Source organism: Hyaena hyaena, unplaced genomic scaffold (assembly GCF_003009895.1).
Source record: "Hyaena hyaena isolate Hyena2069 unplaced genomic scaffold, ASM300989v1 scaffold_846, whole genome shotgun sequence".
Classification (NCBI taxonomy): domain Eukaryota; kingdom Metazoa; phylum Chordata; class Mammalia; order Carnivora; family Hyaenidae; genus Hyaena; species Hyaena hyaena.
Genome location: NW_024081478.1, coordinates 488,567 through 510,231, shown reverse-complemented (window position 1 = coordinate 510,231; position 21,665 = coordinate 488,567). Strand labels below are relative to the sequence as shown.

General features: G+C 36.2%; 1 protein-coding gene across 1 annotated transcript in view; it reads left to right on the top strand.

Moving 5' to 3' along the window:
- The first annotated feature begins 3,897 nt into the window (after positions 1 to 3,897).
- Positions 3,898 to 21,665, top strand: part of LOC120222178 (transmembrane protease serine 11F) — a 97,952-nt gene continuing 80,184 nt past the window's right edge. The window contains exon 1 of the mRNA XM_039219890.1: positions 3,898 to 4,034. Coding sequence (XP_039075821.1) covers positions 3,898 to 4,034 — 137 coding nt within the window. The remainder of the gene's footprint in view (positions 4,035 to 21,665) is intronic.

Here is a 21,665-nt window from a genome sequence, read left to right as displayed (position 1 = left end):
GCGAAATAAGTCAGGCAGAGAAAGACAAATACCATATGATTGCATGTATAGGAGGATTAGGAGGAACTTAACGGAGGACCATGGGGGAGAAGAAGGGGGGAAATAGCGGGGGAGAGGGAGAGAGGCAAACCATGAAAGACTCTTGATTACTGAGAACAAACTGAGGACTGATGGGTGTGGGGGAGGAGGGGGGAGATGCGCATGGAGTAGGGCACTTGGGATGAGCACTGGGTGTTATAGGGAAACCAACGTGACAATAAACTATTTGTAAAACAAACAAAAAAATTAAAAATTACAAAAAACAAAACAAATATTGAAGTTCTATACTTTAAAATCCTGAGATTAGGAAAAGAAAGACAATGATTAATTGAAAGGGTTATTCTAGATAAGCATTCATTTGTATCAGAAGAAATCAAACCTCAGAGAGATCGAAGTCTGGAAATTCAATGTCCAGTCAATAATCTTAACATAATTTTTTTTTTTTTTTTTTTTGGTGCTGGGAAAAGCACTGCAGAGTGATATTGGATTATCCCTGGCTTGATGATTTTCTCTTTTGTGATTGCCTTAACCATTTTATATTTGTTTCTCACTCCTTGTTTGTCTTTATACATCCATTAGGACTTTGACAATGTCCTCAGATGGTGGTAGTAGATGTTGCAGCTGATTTTTCTATAAAGTCAGCATCTAGATCTGGTTACTTTTCTACTGAATCTTTTATGGAGACTTGTCTTTTCAGTTTTTAGCTACCTATTTTTTTAAATCATTTATTCTCAGGCACAAGACTTTCTACATGCCTTCTTAGATCTGCTAGTATCTTGCTGGATTTGTTAGTTTATTCTTATATGATCCTTGATATCTTTTGGTTCCTGTCAAAAACAAAAAGCAGCACCACCAACAAAAAACTTGAATTTGTGGCATGTGTTCCTTTCAGGAAAGGCTATTCTTCCGGGAAAGAAGGAGACTTGGGCTCTCAGCATTCTCTGAAATGAGCATTTGTGAAGTCTAATCCTGGGTTCCTCCATTCTCATCCATGTTCTGCTGGGCTTCCTTCCTTCATTGCTTGCTTCCTTCCCTCCTTTTCCCTTCTCCCTTCCTTCTTTCTTTCTCTTCTCCCTTCCCTCCTCCCTTCCTTCCCTCCGCCCTTCCTTCCTTCCTTCCTTCCTTCCTTCCTTCCTTCCTTCCCCCAACTCCCCTACATGAGTAATGAGTAGTACCTATTTCATGAGGCCATGTAATTTCTGTTATAAATGAATCTGCTCAGATGGTAAGCCTCAGTTTCCAAAAGACAGTGGATTTTCACTATGTTAACTAACTGAGGAATTTAAATAAAAACTTAAAAAAAAAGAAACTACACTGTAAGAAAACAAACAAACCCTGAAGATAGTTCTTTATACAGCATGAAGTAGCCTTTTAATATCCCCCTTCAACTAAAAAAAAATCTATGTTTTTCTACTCAATTGACGGAACAGGTTGAGGGGTCCTATAGTTTTTTGGGGTGGGTATCAGTGTAGGAGCAAAGAGTGGCAGTGCCCTAGCTCAGGGGCTGTGGGCTTAGGGGAATTCAGTCAGGCTGTTGTGATCTGGGTCTTCCATCTGGGTTCCAGAATGGTGAGGGTGCTGCCAAATTCCCGGGAGGCAGCTTTTCTTCTGAAGTGAGATTGAAGGACGTATTATAAATGTGTTGTATGAGGCCTGTGAACTTGAGGGTACTCATCACTGCTTTGAACTCTTTCACTGCACTCATGTAGCTAGCCTACTACGATGGCTTTGCCAAGTCCATAGCCTGGATCCCAGATCATAGCAGTGGTTCTCAAACTCCAAGCTCTTAGGATCCCTTTACATTCTTCAAAATTACTGCCCCCCTAAAGAGCTTTTGTTTATATTGGGATTCTCTCACTCTCTTCCTGCCCCTCTTCCCTCTCAAAATAAATAAACAAAAAATAATCATACTCATTAATATCAGAACTGATCCCATCATAATGTCATTAAGTATCAAGGCGCACATATAAATTAATCAAAATTTACTTTTCATGTTAAATCTTAAATTTTATCGTTAGCAACAAATACTGTCAGTTGTTTTCCTTAGCACAAGCTTCCTTTATTTTCAAGATAATGTTTCCCAAATACTGATTCTAAATAACCAGTTTGTCCTTCATTCTTTTCAAATACAATGTTGTTCCATGACAAAAGTGGTGAGTTCAGCATGTGAGTCATACAATTGTTCAGAACCTTTATTCAGGACAGTCATTTTGATTCAAAGCAAAAATGAGTATGTATACTTCTCATTTGGTCATTCAGAATATTACAAAGACATGCTCAGCCTCAAGATTTTAGAGTTTATAATTCTACTGTTTCATCCAGGGAATTCTTAAACAAATTAAGATTAAAAAATTGGATTTTTTTTTCCCCCTGTGAATGTGTGGCAATGAGGAATACAGTGGTACAATGACTCCTGGTAGAGTCAAATGCCACTACCTTGATGTACTAAGGTGCCAGCAGTTTTAACTACTATTGCTTTTTCACTACTGGTTTGATTTCACAGACCTCTTAAAAGGATCTCAAAGACCCTCAGGGGTATGTAGACCAAACTTGTAAAACCACTGACCTATCCTGATTTTTCTAAAGGGAAGTGTATAACAAATAACTACAAAATAATTTTGTCAATCCATAAAATACCAAGAGTCATTCACCCATATACATGCACAAAAGGAACATGTTGAAGAGGCAACTAACCCAGGAAGGGAGATGGGGGCAATCAGAGCTGAGATAAGCCATTAAGGTGAATAAGAGGAAACCAAAAAAGTCTTCTTGGTTAAGGGGTGGAGGTGCTTGGGAAGGGCATCCAAAGCAGAGAAAATACATTGTCAAACACCATGACTGAATACAGCCTCATTTATTAGGATAAACTAGATTACACTGTTGTAGCACACACCTAAATCTGTACAGCTTAATGAATCACAATTTATTTGTCACTCATAGACTATTGCCAGTAAGATGACTCTTCAAGGCAGCTGGATCAGCAATTAGGGTTGCTTTTATCGGTGGCTATGGCATGTGAACATGTAGCCTCCACAATCTCCGCGGCAGAGAAAGAGAGAGCTGCTAATAGATCTACTAATAGAACCGAAAATATACCCACTAATGGTCATAGACTATAAGAACTCCTCAAATGGCCCCTTAAACTTTAAGGGGACTGAGAAATGTGAGACAGCACTTGCATATTTGGAGAGGCATAAACTTAACTGGCCTAATTTAGTTCCTTAAAACAGATGTCTGGCACTAATTTCTACTAATGCAAAGAGTAGATAGTTTCTAGAGATAAACAATAAAGTGCTCTGTTAGTCAACCGGAATGATGACAAGAAGGCAGATTCACACTGAATCAAAAATGATTAGAAGTATAGCTGCAGGGCTTAGATAACAAGCAAGAGATTCTTTACAGTATAATGATAAAAAGCTCAGTATTGGGGAGCTATTTTTCCTTAAGTGGGTAGAAGAGGGAAAAGAAAACAGGTATAAATATATTTGTTTTCCACGGATGTGTTAAAAAAATTTTGTGTTAATCCAATTTTTATAAACTGAATTACACTTTAAATTCCCTAAAATAGCCTGGTATTTAAATAAATATATTATTTTTTAAAATAGTTTATTGTCAAATTGGTTTCCATATAACACCCAGTGCTCATCCCCACAAGTGCCCTCCTCCATGCCCATCACCCCCTTCCCCTCCCCGCCACCCCATCAGTCCTCAGTTTTAAATATATTATTTTGAATTATTTTTATGTATAGGATATCTATACATACACACATATATTTGCTTAAAGGATAATAAGTTTTTAATTTTTACCTCTGAAATCTGGGCTTATTATTTTTCTTTCGCAAGCAGTAGAGAACACCTATGGTCTATCTCTTCTTCCAGCAGAGGGCACTACAGCCCATGTATCAAGCTTCACAAAGTTTCCATAACTTGCAGTTACTTGACAACTCTCATAAATGCGCCAAGTATAGCCCCATGAGGAGGAATGGGAAGACAAAGTAAAGACTTCCCTTCCAGACCTTTTTTCTGGTAAACAAAGAATACAAGCCAAGATGATTTGTGCATGGTCCTATCAATTTGTACCAAGTGTCAATAAATGAAGACAGCTAACAGCCCAGAGGGTGCAGTTTTTATAAAGGTGTCATCACATCTAGGAGGGGTTAAAAATGGTTTTGAGAAGAGCAGATGAAGTTCCATTTTAAAGGAAAGTACCAAGAACATTCTTGTAAAGAACAATATCAAGTTTCGTGATAAATAAAGATGTACATATTGACTAGTGGATTGTGCTCTAAAAACCACATGATCTAGTGGTTTTTAGGGTCGTATAAATACACAGCAAACTCAAATGCATGACAGCAGCAATAATTGCCAAGTTTAGACCTTGATACTGTTTCAAATCTCCAGATTCCTCCTTGACCACGCAAAATAATTCAAGTTCCCATAAACTTAACATCACCACAAATTTCATCATCTGACTCATATGTGTTCCTGTTTCTCTGTCCATTCATTATTTAATGGCACACCTAATCTTATACATTACACCATATTCAACAAATTTAAAGTCAAACAACACATTGAGCATCATGCAATTAATATACTGAATCAAATGGAACACTGGTAGTACAAGCTAGGGTATCTTTACACTTGTGTACTTGTTCATTTGTGCTATACATTGCTTATATTTACTTCTTTATGGGAGTTGCACCAGAAGAGCATACATTTATATTTTAAAATTTAGAGATCTGTATAAATCTTGAGACTGTCCAGTGAAGGGCTATAGAGAGGGTAGGGTCTTTAACAGTACTTTCGATCAAGGTTTGAACAGTAAAACACTTGAAGGAGTAAATGTAGTAAAGTCTAGTAAAAGCACTTTGCAAAGTTTGCATGGTTTCTATACAGAGTTTTTCTGGATTTTTCAAAATAAGACTTTCAGATTAGCCCTTGTAGAAGAGCAAAATTGAAAGAGAAAAACAACCCTGCATCTCCAAAAGTAGCTTTTTCTACTTGGTTCTGCTATATTTTATTTGACTAAATATTGGCTATGAACTAGCATAGTGTTCTCTGAGTCACCTTATGTGAAAAGCTGCCAAACAAAGGAGCACATTGTGGCCAACCAAAACTTTGGAACATCAAGAAATCCATCTGAGAGGAGACTACTTTAGTTGAATTTTTAAGGCTAAAGCTTTTCAGGGTGTCAAAAAATTTTTCTGCACTAAATGAGTAAAGGGCATACCAAGCAAAGGAAAAAATATTCACAAAGAATCAGAAGTATACCTGAGCATACAGCCTGTTAGGTAGTTAGGTAAGTTAGGCTGGTAGTTAGGCTTTAAAAAAAAATGCTTATTCATTTTTGAGAGAGAGAGAGAGAGTGTGCACTTGATGCAGGCATGCACAAGTCGGGGAGGGGCAGAGACAGAAGGGGTTCAGAGGATCCAAAGAAGTGGCTACTGTGGTGATAGCGGTATGCCCCATGCAGAGTTCAAACTCACGAACCATGAGATCATGACCTGAGCCAAAATTATGCACTTGACCGATTGAGCCACCCAGGTGCCTCTAGTTAGGCCTTTCTTAAGCAGAGAATGTTGAAGAATTTGTGGACAATGAGACAGAAAAGCCAGATGAAGCCTTTGTCAACTTACTGAGAAAGAAAATCCTAAGCAGAGAAGAATATAATACAATTAGATGTGTGTTTAGCAATTAATCACCAAATATTTTCTAATTTACATATGCTTAGACCAGTAAACATTGTTATTGAATCTGGTCAAGAAATACAAAATATTGTCCTTGCCTATGAACTTGTAAAGTATAAACTAAAATATATGAAATACTAGGGGACGAAGAAGGCAGGACCAAGTTGCGAAGTGTACTTATATCAAGATGCAATAGTTGTCCTCGAACGGTCTGGGAAGGCACAATAGAGTAGTGGTTTAAAGCATGGACATTGGAATCGTTAGATCTGCACTGGAATTCTGTCCCTACCATTGGCCAGTTGTAGGAACTTAGGCAGGCGTCTTAAATTTCCTAAGCCTCCATGTTTTTGTGTACAAAGCAGAAGTGATAACAGTTAATACCAAAGCTTGTATATAATTTAATAAATATAAAGCATTTAACACAGTGCCTAGCACATAGTAAACCACTCTCCTCCCACAAAGAATGGTGATCTGTTGTTACATAAGTCAGGCCTTGACAGGAAGGGAGAATTTGGACAGGTACAGAGTGTGGGAAAAGGCTGGCATTTCAGGTGAGGTGGATATTGAACCTGAACAAAGCAGTGAACATGGCACGTTTGAGGACACTAGGAAAGAAATGCACATTAAAGAGGAGGAATAAGTTTGACCACATGGGATTGATCTGGAGGGTGGTTCCCATATGTAGAGCCCTAAGGGAAGGAGTAAATGCGTAGTTATCATATGAAATCCTCAAAGCTGCCAGTGCTCCAAACAGTGCTCTTAAACTAACTTTATATTGCTTACCACTTTTTAAAAATTTATTTAAAGGGGTCCTTGAATTAATAAATGTTTAAAAATGTATCCACGAATACCATTCTTCAGGTCTCAACTTAAATCTTACATCCTCAGACAGACTTTTCCTTATTCAACTACTTAAAGTAGTGCCCATGCCTTCTTTCCTTTATAGTCCTTATTCTGCTTTAATTTGCTTCATAGCACCAAAAGCTAGCTTAGAATTACATTATGCATTTATTTGACTATAAGTTCCCATAAAGGAGCTCACTCTTTAACTGTAAGCTCCTTTGAAGGCAAGAACTGTTGTATTCACCATGGTCACTCCAGCATCTAGAACAGTGTCTCTACATGGTGGGTCATAGGTACCATGTTTGCTGAATAAACAAACCTACAAAGTAGTAGTTTTGAGTGCATACTACAAGGCAAATTAATTATGTTAATTGTAGTCATTCATTTTCAATGAATAATTCCAATTAAAGTTGCTTCAGAAGAGTCTTTGCTTCTTCTTTATAGTTATCATTGTCTCTTTGCCTAAAAGAGAATTTCTTTTTTTTTTTTTTTAATGTTTTATTTATTTCTAGGAGAGAGAAACAGTGTGAGCAGGGGAGGGTCAGAGAGAGAGGGAGTCACAGACTGAAACAGGCTCCAGGCTCTGAGCTGGCAGTCAGCACAGAGCCCGACGCGGGGCTCGAACCCACGAACCGCGAGATCATGACCTAAGCGAAAGTCGGAAAGTCGACCGACTAAGCCACCCAGCCCCCCCCTTTTTTTTTTAATGTTTTATTTATTTCTAGGAGAGAGAAACAGCGTGAGCAGGGGAGGGTCAGAGAGAGAGGGAGTCACAGACTGAAACAAAAAAGAGAATTTCTTATTAATATAAGAGGTGCCACAGAAGAATTGCCCCAATCATGAAACACATAAGAGGGACATCAGTCTTTGTTCTACAAGGATGCAGCTTATACATGTGAAAGAACACTGCTTCTGAGATTAAGTACATGGCAGAGCCATTCATTTCAGTGCTTAAATGATAAAGACATTAATCAGAGCCTCCTATAACCCAAGACAGGTTAAACCTCTAACCTGTTATTTAAAATTAGGCAATGTGTGTTGTCACCTGGATGATGAAGCATCCAAGCGATAATACATTTTGAACTCCTGCAACCTCAGTCATCATAAGGCAATGAACCTGTGTCAAGAGATTGCTTAAAGTGTAATAGAAACAAGATCTGTGTTTATGTATTAAGCAAGCATGTCATCAGAGGATATACCTACCATTTGATGAGAAATTTGGTATGACCCAAAGTATTAATGTTATGTCAGGAGACATCTGAGATTTTAACATAAATGTTACATTATTTGATCCCCTGTCATGTTTATTGGATTCCCTGACCTTTATTCTGACATTTTCAGACACATATCGCTTAGATTACCACTTTATAGGGCAAAAGTTGATAGCTTTGCTAAAAGTATTTTGTGTGTCTGAACTTCCCTCTCCTAAGAGTTTGATAGGATTTACTTCATTTTCTTCCTATAACAGGAATGGAAATAGTGGTTATGTTATGCTCCTTTCTTCTCTCAAGACTGGCTGTTATTCTTTAAACTGCGTACTAGCAAATTTGCTCTGGATATTTGACCATGAACGAATAGTATGCTTTAGTAGAAATCACAATAGTAAGCAAACAATTACACATGTGATAACCTGTTTATCCATATACTCACCTATTGCTACATCAGAATTATTTCTGATATGTCTGTCCCTAAAAAATCCTAAACTCCACCTCTTGCAAATCAAGTAAGATATTTTCAGTGCCAGCAACTTGAATATTTGCATGTATAACTCCCTTCCACCCACCATACCTATGAGGTGCAGAAGTTAGAATCAGGAAATTTACCCTGGTTCTTCTAGTGGTAATCTCCTTTACTTTTTTGGAGCCCAGAAAATTGATTCTCTTTTCCGAACAGAAAAGTTCTTTTTTTATTTAAAAGTTTTTTTAATATTTTATTTTATTTTTGAGACAGAGAGAGACAGAGTATGAGCAGGGGAGAGACAGAGTGAGAGGGAGACACAGACTCTGAAACAGGCTCCAGGCTCTGAGCTGACAGCACAGAAACCAATGCGGGGCTTGAACCCACGAACCGTGAGATCATGACCTGAGCTGAAGGCGGATGCTTAACTGACTGAGCCACCCAGGCGCCCCAGTGAACAGAAAAGTTCTGAACAGAACTATAAACAAGTCTTCAAAGACTCTCATTTTACAATTTAAAGGTGTAATGATCTTTTCTTAACAAGGTGCTTAATTTGACTCCAGGACAAGAGTTTAATGGTAGGGGGTGTTAGGATTACCAACTATTGAGTGAGAAAAAGAGTATTCTAATCCCAATTCTGTTAGTCATATTGTGGCTTGAGAAATTTACTCAACCTCCCTGATCTTAGTTTGCTTTTCAGATTAATGGCAATAATAGTGTACACTTCACAGCATTGTTAGGATTAAGGAAACAAAGTACTGAAAATGCTCAGGACAGCAACAGGAAATCAGCAAATCTTGGTTAAATCAGAAACTGCTCTGGAACTATATTTTGTCACATCGTTTTCTCCTTATGTATTTATTTCACATGCAAATATGCATGCCGGTATATTCTATGAGTTACATAACACCAATTAACTGGATCTTCATTTTTTAAGTTATTTTAATTTCAGTTAGTTAATGGACAGTATTATATTAGTTTCAGATGTACTATATAGTGATTCTACAATTCCACACATTACCTGGTGCTCATCACAAGTATACTTCTTAATCCCCATCACTCCCAACTCCTCTCTGGTAACCATTAGTTTGTTCTCTATAATTAAGAAATTGTTTCTTGATTTGTCTCTGTCTTTTTCCCCTTTTCTAATTTGTTTTGTTTTTTGAATTCCACATATGAGTGATATCAGATGGTATTTGTCTTTCCCTGGTTGACTTATTTCACTTAGCACTTTTATACTTTCTAGCTCCTTCCATTTCATTGCAAATTGTGAGATTTCATTCTTTTCTATGGCTCAATAATATTCTGTTGTATATATATCACATCTTTTTTTCTGTTTATTTAAATTTAATTTAACATACAGTGCAATATTGGTTTCAGGAGTAGAATTTAGTGATTCGTCACACACATTCAACACCCAATGCTCATCACAGTTAAGCGCTTTCCTGAATACAAATGACCCAACTGGTCCATATCTCATCCACCTCCCTCCATCAGCCCTTAGTTTGTTCTTTATAGTTAAGAGTCTCTTGCGGGTTTGTTTCCCTTTCTTCTCTTCCTTCCTTTCGTATATTAATTTGTTTTGTTTCTTAAATTCCACATTTGGGTGAAATCATATGGTATTTGTCTCTGACTGACTTTTTTCACTTAGCATAATACATCCTAGCTCTATCCATGTCATTGCAAATAGCAAGATTTCATTGTTTTGATGATTAATATTCCATTTGATGGAGTCACTGAGTTCCTTAAATCTATTTTCATTTTAAATAATTCTTTTTCTCTGTTTTGTTCAGCTTGATTGCTTTCCATTTCTGTGTCTTCTAGGTCATTAATTCATTCCTCCGCTTCTTCCAGCCTGCTGTCATTCCATCAACCATGTTTCTCCTTTTGTTTATTGAGCCCTTTTTCTCTGCTATGTTATTCCTTTTCTCTCTGTTAAAGGTCTCACTCGTGTCTTCCATTCTTTTATTAAATCCAGTGAGCATCCTTATGATCATTACTTTAAATTCTCAGTTAGGTATGTTACTTGTATCTGTTTCACTTAGATTTCTCTCCATGGCCTTTTCCTGCTCTTTCATTTGAGATGCATTTCTCTGGCTTCTCATTTTGTCTAAGTTTATACACTTGTTTCTGTGTGTTCTGAAAGTAAGTTACATCACCTGTTCTTGAGGGCAATGGCCTTATGAAGAAGAAGTTCTATAGTTCCCTGCCATGTAGTGTCCCCTGTTCCCTAGTGCTTGGCACTTCTAAGAGTACCTGTAATGTGGGCTGTGTGTGTTCTGCTGTTTTGTTCTGGCTGCTTTATCCTTTAGGCCAGTTGACTGTGGAAGCTCTCTCTGCCCCTTGTGGGCAGAATCTGGTCCCTGGCCTGAATGTGGTGCACGTTAACTAGGTGAGCTCTGGTCTGCTTGTGAAATGAGATCTGTCACCACTGCTGCCAGAACCAAGGCTCTTCAGAACTCCTGAGCTGAGAGACAAAGAGTGTGCAGGGATTTGGGCTGGTCTGCTGGGGTAGGGGGCCCACTGTGCTGGGACTGAGGCAAGCAAGACAGGGAATTGTGGATCTGCCAGAGTGAGAGGGCATGGGGTTTGGTGTAAGCAAGCTAGGTAGCAAGTGTGGGCGCTGTGCTGGTTCCCATAGTTGTCCATGTATTTATGTTGAGGGGCAGAGGAGAGAAATGGCACCTACCAGTTCCTTTGTTCCTGGAAGGCTCTCTCTGTGAATGCTGCCTTTCTGGGACAGATTCTGAGATGAGCAAATAACCTCCCCATTGTGTGTGCCAGGCACTACTCAGATCACTGTTTTGGGGCTAATGTCCACAGGTTGTTTGCCTGCCTTTACTCCAGGAGCAGCACAATGCTCTCCAGAATCCATCTCAGCCAAACTCACTGACCTCTAAAATTTTAGGCTTTAAGCTCCACTTGTTGCCAGAAGTCACAAAATTCAACCATTCTTGCTTTCCAAGTCGGTTGCTATGGGGAATTATCTCTTCCATGGGCTTCCCTGCATGCTAGTCTGTCCCTTGCCCTTCCCTAAGACCTCTGCTCCCTCTCCACCTTGATCTGTTTCTCTCCCAAGCAGTGTGTGCCTGCACTTCCTACCTTCTTGATGTGGCCTCTTCTCTACCTTTAGTTGTGGAGTTTGTGTGCCAGTCTTCAGTTGATTTCTGAAATACTTAGGATGATTTGGTAGTTACCTAGTTGTGTTCATGGGACAAAACAAGCCTAGGGTGCCCCTATTCTTCCATCATCTTCCCTCTTCTCCTAAATAAGATTCTACAATATATTTAGAAAAGGTACACTTAATATATGTTTTAGTCAAATTATCAAGCATTTTAGAATCTGTTCCATATGTCACAGAACCTAAATTATTAAACATACACAGTAAAGCATTAATCTAACAAGATGTAAACAATATTAAAATAAGATTTTCAAACTTGCAGCTACAAGTTCTAGAAATCTGATATAGTTACATAACTCAATTATAAAATAGATATTTATCTGTATCTCTTAGCATAATAAGAGTTATTAAAGAGTATTGAGCCAACTGCTATTGAGAGTTAATTTGAAAAGATACAATTTCTACAAACCCAGCCAAATGGATGGGCAAAATCACCAAAACCTACAAGTTAACATAAATGCATTACTGCCTCACAATGCAAAGACCCCACTCAAGTTTCAGTAATTATACCAACCGCATTCATTACAGCAAAGGGACTCAGAATCACATGTTGCATTTCGTGGTTTAGACTTCTTCAATCTGGAAGAGTAATTCAGTCTTTCTTGGACTTTCATGATGTTGACATTTTCAAAAAGTACAGGACATCTATTTTGTCGGCTTTCTTCCATTTGGGTTTTTGTGTTTTTGGCAAAAACTTCATAGGAATGATGCTGCAGTGTTCTTGTTATATCCTATCAAGTAGAACACAATTTTGATTTGCTCCATCCCTGGTCATATTAATTTTGATTACTTAATTAAGCAGTTGTCTGCCAATTTCTCTACTGCAATATTTTTTAATTAAAAAATTTTTAATGTTTATTCATTTTTGAGACAGCAAGAGTCAGAGTAGAAGCAGGGGAGGGGCAGAGAGATAAGGAGACACAGAATTTATAAGGTATTATGCAGTGTGGTTCCAGCATTAATTTCTAGCACCTTACTATTAAAGAATTGGCCATTAGGTATAGCTAGTGAGAATATCTCAAAAATTAGATATTATGGGGGCACTTGGGTGGCTCAGTTGGTTAAGCATCTGACTTTCAGTCTTGGTTCAGGTCATGATCTCATGGCTTTGTGACTTCAGGTACTGCATCAGGCTCTGTGCTGACAGTGTGGAGCCTGTCTGGGATTCTTTCACTCTCTGCCCCTCCCCTGCTCACACTGTCCCTGTCTCTCTCAAAGTAAATAAATAATAAAAAGTAAAAAATTAGATATTATGTATACTATTTATGTACAAAGTCCTTATGAATGAATACTTGATTAGTTACTCAATAATATTTACAACTATGTGCCAAGCACAGTCATAAGCACTAAAGAGGCAACAATCCATGTTTTACCTCTACTAATAAATTGATGAATTAATATATGCATATAGGTACACATATATATACGTAAACAACGACAGAGATAACAAGCTATAAATGCTAAGAAAAACTAGTAAGCAAAGGTTGAAGATGGAGAGTGATGGATTCACTATTTTAGAGAACATGGTCAAAGAAGTACCTTTGATGGTGTGATATTTGAGCAGAGATGTGAAAGGAATAAAGGAATAAGACTTATAAGTATCTCTAGGAAGAGTATCAAAGGAGAGAAAATATACATTACAAACATGGAGGACAACATGGCTGGAACAGAGTGAAAATAAGTTAGAAAGTACAGAGAATTAGTAGGGCAAGATTATATATGGTTTTGTATGCTAAGATAAAACTGAATATTATTCTCACTGTGCTGAAAAGGCATTTGAGCAATGTAATCTGACTAATATTTCAATAAGATCACCCTAAATGTTGTATACAGGATAGACTGGATGGATCCAATTATGGAAGAGATGATGCCAGTTAGGAGGTAATACAGTATTTCAGATGACTGATGATGAGGTTATTGATTAGGGTGATATTGGTGAAGATGATGACAAGCAGTTAGATCTGAATCTATAGTGTGGAGGTTGAAACTCTAGGATTTTCTAATGGATTGGATGTGGAAAGGAGTCTAGGATGACTTCAAGGTTTTTGTCATGACCAATTGGGTGAGTAATGGTGCAATTTACTGAGATTGAGATTGAGATTGAGTGCGAAAAAGCAGTCAGGAGGTTTAGGGAGAACTAACTGTTAAGGTTGGGACACGTTACATATAAGATGCCTGTATGAAATACAAGTGAGTATGTTGAACAGAGATTTAGATATGCAAGTTTGGGATTCAGAGAAGGGATCAGAACTGGAAATATAAGTTTGGGAATCATGAACACATAGTATATTTGAAATGAAAGAAGTCCATAAAAGTCAGAGAGCAAATGTGATAGAGAAGATACCTGAAGGCTGAGCCCTAAGAACGTGAAAGATTTACTGGTTGGAAAGAATGGAAGATTTGGCAATAAGTTTCTCAGTCATTGCCCTATAATTAATTAGCAGTTGTTGAGAAGTCATGTAACTCTTAGATGATTCATGTTTCAAGTATTAGATACAATTTACTACTGCCACAGGTGCACTAAGAGCATGGTGTGTAGTAGTTTGAACACATTTCCTTTATTAATTAGCAATACCTTAAAGCCAAAAGGTAGCTACAAACCATTTCCTTGCATAATTGTTCAAGAACCTTTTGAACTAGATGTTTTAATCAAACACTAAAAATCCTGTAAGTAATTTAATTTGTGTAATAATCATGTCTGCCAAACCACTCAAATCTTTAGTGCCTAAAAGGATGCCTTATAGTAGTAGGAGCTGAATAAATATTAGTTCCATATTGTAATGTTTCATTGACAGATATAATAATCACAATACCATTTTATGTATTAGCAAAGAACACCCTAAAATTATTACTGTAGAGGATATTTCCTACTCATTTGCTTTAGTAGCAAAAAGGGAATATGAATAAGAAATGTCTTCCTTGAAATAAAGATCCCATATCCAAGTTCTTTCATCAATATTTTCACTTCTGAATTACTGTGAAGCTTAGGTCAAACTGGATAACCCTTATGTAGAGTGAGCATAATTTTTCTTTCTACATGTTGAGAGCTGTAAGATTTGATAGGATGATGTGCTGCCCTCAGAAGTCTCTGGTAGAGAGTCAGCGTTGACGGTGGTGATTATAAATGTGTTAGACTGATGTCTCAATTAACCAGCTGTTGTTTTAAGCATGGCTCTGTGATTGGCTGAAGAAGGATGGCATGCGACTAGCTCAAATTGGCAAGAACCCTTTTGAAATTGGGGCCCATGTCTGACTCAGATTTAAAGGGTTAAGTCCTGGGAGAAGGAGGTTAACTCTGCATTGTCTTTAATTGATTTTGGATGGCAGAGAAATGATTCCAGAGTTGCATTCTAGGGCCCTTTTCAACGGCTGTCAGCCAAAGAAGTAGAAACTATCTAATGACGGAACCACTTCAAGACTATAAGCTACAAGGTATAGAAGCAATGGTTAGAAGGATTAAACGCATATTTTAAAATCCATTTGCTTTCTTCCTTATGTCCTCTATTATAGTTTACTATGACATGTTTTTAAAAAATTTACTCCTTATGCTTATATTTTAAATGTGTCTTGTTCAAATTTTATTCTCTCTACTTGAAACTTGAATGATTAGGCATTTCATTTTACTATGTAAAAGCGTACTTTTTAAAATGTCATTTAAAAATATCTTGGGAGGTTTATAATGGAATTCATTTTACTTGAAAACTTTAATTCACTATGTTCTGAAGACTCCTGGGAATTCCTGAGACTCTGATGGGCTGCTAATATCAAAATTAAAGTACTATTAGTAGTTTTGCTATGTTGACATTTGTACTGATTGAAGCAAAAGCAATGACGTTTAAAACTACTGGCACCTTAGTGTGAATCAAGGCAATGGGACCTAACTGTACCAAACTGCCGTCATATTTTTTGCTTTCAAGCATTTTTTTTCCAGAAGAATTTTCAACAATCTTTTTTTTCCAGAAAAAAAGAATTCTAATTTCACTTAAGAATATTATTGATGAAGCAATAAAAAGTGTTAATTTTGCTAAATCTTGGCCATTGGGTACAGACCTTTACTAATATGCTGAGAGACAAAATGAAAACCATGCATAAAGACTTCTGGTACATACTTAAGTGCAGCGATCTTGAGGAGAGTTCTGGGATATTTGAAGAAAGCTGAAAAAGCTACTATTTAACATATTGTATTGTTTTTACTTTAAAGAGCAACTGATGACAAATTATGGTTATTTAGATTTCGTTGTTTGGCAGTAGCTTATTAGAAATTAATAAAGTAAGCCTGTCACTTCAAAAAACAGTAATTTGTTATTTATGATATAATTCAAACTCACAAGTGAAAATTAGAATTTGAAAAACTTGTACAATCTAAATTTTACAGCTTTCTAATATACTTACATTTTATAATGAGGTTGGTGTTGATATCAAGAAATATGGCTTGTTTGATATTATATAATGAAATGTGTCAACACTTAGGAGATATGCATGATTATGTGAATTAAGTGAATCAATACTTTATAAATAGCCAATGCATGATATCACAAAATCATACACATTAAAAGATCCACTCAAGTGCGACAGAGACTGATGGAATTTAACATAACAAAGTACAAAACTTTCATTGATATGGTCTCAGGTTGTACATGCCAACAACAATTCTCTAAGAAACAACCATTTTTAAAGTTTTGGTGTAAAATCAAAGTTTATCCATAATTATCTGAAAGGCTATCAAAATGCTCCTTCTTTCTAATTACATCTCTGTGTGAGACAGAATTTTCCTAAAATATTTCAGTCAAAACAACACATGGCAATACAGTGAGCTCACAAGCACATAAATGTTAAAAATTTCACATTTATTAAAATGCAGTTTTTTAAAAATAAAAATGTTATTTTAAATGACTTGTTATTTTCATTTTAAACAACTTAATGTTTTGAATTTCTTAGTTTTAATCTTTAATACAGTAAATATTGATAGATAGTCCACATAAACCATAGCTGCTGAAGGTCCTCGGGAATTTTTAACGGTATGGGGGGGGGCTCCTGAGACCCAAATGTCTGAGTACCACTGATTTAATTTTTGCAAGGGAGAAGTCAGCCATAACGGACTTATGTAATGGCAGGATGCTAATTTATTAGCCTTGAAGCTAGATTTTAAAAATATATAAGCCCACAAAAAAAATGCTATCTATTCTTTTTTCACTCAGTGATTCAGTCCATGACATATTTAACATAGGGATTATACATCTAATAACTGTGCAGATCAGAAGCTTTAAAATGTATAAAATGCTAGTGCTCTACGTGATATATATATATTTTTTGTTTATTTAATGCTTATTTCTTGGCCCCCTACATTTAACATAATCATTTCCACAGTCACACTGAGGATCTTTAACAAGATACATTTTGATGCTCAGAGCTTTGTGTGACCCTACCACAAATAGTCTTAGGTTTGTCATAGGTTATGGGATTAAAATCATGGAAGTATAATTATTTTATAATAGAAAAAGACATGGCATGAGGTAGTCCAAACTTTCTTTTGGCAGAAACAAACACAGAGGACCAGAGAAGGGTAAATAATATACAAGGCTAGTATGTGACTAATGCTGGAACTAGAATCTGGTTTCCCAACTGAATATTCTATTCACTGTACTGATATTTATTCTCTACTTTCTGATATGTGAAATCTTTGATCTTGAGTGTAAAATATTGAATTATGTCATTATCATAATTCTATAAACTGGTGATCTTTGAAATTTTCACCCACTGCTTCAGTCCCCTAAAAGGGCCCAATTTTATTAAGTTAATGTTTTGAGGTATTAGACATGGAAAAATCCAATGCTGAAAATCAAAATTGGAACTAGCCTAATTTTCCAGGCAGTATTATCCTAGTTGCTAACATACCTGCATTGTAAAAAAAACATGTATTTTTTTGGGGTAACATTACTAAACCGAAGCCTCTGAGTAATTATAGATAAAAAACATTTGAAGAGCCACAATCTGAGAACATTCTGAAGTTTATACCTAAAGGAACATTTGAGCATTAAAATCTTCAGAATTTTCTGTGTTTTCTCTCATTTTCTTTTTTTCATTTTCCTTTTTTAATGTTTATTCATTTTTGAGAGACAGAGACAGAGTGTGAGCAGGGGAGGGGGAGAGACAGAGGGAGACACAAAATCCAAAGCAGGCTCCAGGCTCTAAATTGTCAGCCCGTAGCCTGACGCGGGACTTGAACTCATGAACCGCGAGGTCATGACCTGACCCGAAGTTGGATGCCTAATCTACTGAGTCACCCAGGCAGCCCCCCTTTTTTTTAGTTATTTTTTTTAACGTTTATTTCTTTTCTTTCATTCTTTTTTATTCTCTTCTTTTTCTTCCCTACTTCTCCTTCAAATCTGAATTTTCACATTTAAAAAATATTCCATTTATTCAGTAATTCAGTATTATTAAATGTATAAATTCAGTTTATACATTTAAAAGACATCCTTTTAGCTCTTCTTTTATATTTTTCTGTATATCTTTGTAGTATTTTTTCTTTTCTTTAAAATGTGTATAGTTTTCTTTATGTGGGTATTGCACATTTCTTAAGGCTATTACTAGTTTTATCATTTTTATATTTGTGAAAATATTTTATTATTTACAACTGTCGAATACTGATAAAGTTATTGTTTGCTATATTTACTTTTCAAATCAAGTCACTTTGAAACCTTTTAATAGGTTAGCCAATTAATTCTTAAGTAACTTCGTTTTTCTATCTGGAAAATCATGTTGTATGCAAATAGTAATTTCAATAGTTAAATGTCCTTCTACAATTCTGGTCATATCATATCATGAGCATTGCAGAAAATTGTTAAATAGCATTTAAATCCCTCATTTTAACAGTGGGTAAAACCATGGCTCAGAAGAAAAGATAACCTGTCTTTATACTAGCTAGAAAAAAGTGTGCAGATTAATCTGTAATCAGTCCTAACAATCTCTACTGAAACAGATTTAAAATCATTTTCTCACTTGGCATAAAATAACTGAATGGTTATTTATGTATAACTTGGAAGAAATCATCCCCTTTAAAATCTTTATCTAAGTATATTTCAAAAATTTTAGCTATTTATAATACATTTTTGGAAATTGTATAATAATGGTTAAATCCCTGTTTATCACACACCAAAAAGTATATAAGGGAGAATAACTTGTAATATTTGAGATGTATCATTAAATATGAACTTCTCATCTTGCTGTTAATTAGGCATCTAACTATAGCTTTCATGAAGAAATCCTGGCCAGTCAGCATTGCATCATGCCTGGTTTTATTAATGACTTATGGGCACATAATAACTCCTCCAGTGAGAAGTACTTGAATTATGCATAGATTGTGATAGAGATACGTAAGGAATTAGTACACTCACTGGAGATGAATAAAACAAGACACATGGTTTAAAAAGGAATGGAGATTAATGGACCTCAGTGTTATGTGAATTTGGAATGGAACTAGAAATTGGCCAGACTTCATTGAGAATAAGTATATTCTGAGATGGGGAATAGGGTTGAGGAAGAAATTGAGAGAAGTTACTCATGTCAGGGCCAGACTTGGAAATGGAAACTCCAAAGAACAAAGGTATGTGTGTGTGGGTCTTTGGGTAATACCCACCTCTCAGCCTGGATATTGGCTTTGAAGTATTATTTTCTCTGTTGTTTGTGGCTGCTAGTAGAGGTTAAAAAAAAATCAGCTCTTTTATTTCTATTTTCACCTCTCAATATCAGAAATCTAGTTTATTTCTAATTTTGAAACATGTCTAGTTCATGGGACCCCAGGGGAAGTACTTAATTCATTCTAGAGCAGTCCTGGTAGTTTTAGTTTGGATAGCTAAGGATAAAATTAGAGCCCTATTTTTCAAAATCAGTACCATTACCTATTAGTGGAAAAGATGACTGTTTTATGAAACATCTATATATCTATGTGTGTACAGTGCTGTGATATAAAATATAGTTTTACTGTGGAACATAATCAAAATTTGGGAGGAAGAAAAGCTGCACTAATACTTTTTCGAAGACTCCGTATTGACCAGGAAAAATCTAATGCCTACAAGAATAACTTTAGAACACAATGTAGGAGGTAGGTTGGGGGTGAGGTATTAGTGGGACTAATCTACCCCCAGCATGGAGGAATATTTTATCAATGATGTTGTTCAGGGTTGCTAGTGCATGGTGATGATAATGACCACACCAACTTTACTCGGTTTCCTTTTGTTTTAAAAATTCTTTATAGACATAGTACCCTCCCATTTCCTGCATGCATAATAGACTGCTGCTATTACCCCTGACTTCAGACTTGGGGTGCTACTGCTTCACAGTAACAATGAATGTTCCAATTTATTACCTTCTAGAGTTGATCTCTTTTATCAAATTATCAATAAAGATTATAAACCACATATGAATAAGATGTAAGCCATTGCAATACTTAAATCACAAATAAAGGAAGAAAATGGTTAGAGGAAATGGCTATCCTAATTTTTTAAAGTATAATTTATTAGAAGGTGCCTTTTTCTTAGCAACCAAGAAAGAGTTCATAAGGAGTTCTGAAAAGCTAGCAGTATAATTTTTATGTGTGGACTTTATTTTTTACTTCCAAAGTCAAGTTAAGGAGACGGAAAAGATCACATTTTCAATTTCAGAAGTTATATAAAAAATAAATACAAATTATAGTTTGGAATGGAATAAGATAAATCAGCCAGTGTGTGTTAATCAGCCATCTCCTATGAGTCTATACACCAGAAGACATCTCAAAGAAAAAGATCCAGTTACAGGTTTTTAGGATTTTAATTAAAGTTGAAGAGACAAAACTAGAATATATAATAGCAAAAACACAAAACTATATCATAGATTATAAGGGTTGGAGAAGTCTATCAGAGGAGAAGCTAAGGGTTCTAGAACAATATACCACTATTACTAAATTATTGATGATGATGAGGAAGATGGGGATGCAATGTTTATTGAATAATTACTCTTGTTAGATAACTGTTCAAAGTGTCTGCATTCATTACTCCATTTGCTATGCACAACATTCTAAAAGATAGATGCTATTTTCATCTTTCCCTTATAGTAAGGAAATTGAAACAGAGATTAAATTACTTAACCAAGGTCACAGAGTCAATGGCAGAAGAAGATTTTGAACTAAAGCAGTCTACCCAGGAATTACACTTTAAACTGCTACCCTAAACTATCAGAGAGTTCATTAAGGAGGTGGTCATTGGGCTGAGCTTGTACACAGTGTCATACTTAAGTGACAGAAAATAACAGGGAGAACACTCCAGTGGGAAGAAGTCTGTAGTAATAGAAATTACAAAGTCAGAATGATATTACATGTTTTAAGAATGACAAAGCTTAATTAGGCTTAAAGTTCATGATGCAATGTATCTTGGGAAATAAAGGTGGGATGAATTTGATTCTTAGAGGATTTAGAATTTCATTGAGCATATTCTTGATGAGGTAGAAATTAAGGAATCTATTAAAAGGTTTTTTTAAATAGTCACATGATGAAAGTCATGTTTATAGACAATTAGTTTTTAATGAGCATGAAGGTGAAATGAAAGGAGAAAAGAGCAAAAGTCACAAAATGCAGCTGGAAAGGGATGTTCTAATAGTCATGAGAAGGAATGAGAAAGGAATATATGGAACAAAGAAATAATTTGAGGGAATAATTACCAAAATGATTGGCTTGATACAGAGAATTAAAGTGAGTACTGAGACAAAGATACCTTTCAAATTTTGAGTGTAGCTGGTTGAGACACTGGGTGGTGCCATTGATAATGGCAAGGAAATTTGGAGGCACAAAGATTTGAGTTTGAGATAAACCGATAAACCCTACTTGATCATGGTGAATAATTCTCTTTTCTTCTAAGTTAGTTTCTTCCTTCCTTCCTTCCTTCCTTCCTTCCTTCCTTCCTTCCTTCCTTCCTTCCTTCCTCCCTCCCTCCCTCCCTCCCTCCCTCCCTTTCTTTCTTTCTTTCTTTCTTTCTTTCTTTCTTTCTTTCTTTCTCTCTCTTTCTTTCTTTTCTTTCTCTTTTCCTTCCTTCCTTCCTTCCTTCCTTCCTTCCTTCCTTCCTTCCTTCCTTCCTTCCTTCCTTCCTTCCTCCCTTCCTTTAAGAGAGACAGGGAGGGGAAGACGGAAGGAGGAAGGGAGAGAAGGAGAAGGAGAGGGAGAGGGGGAGAGAGAGAGAGAGAGAGAGAGAGAGAGAGAGAGAATAACAAGC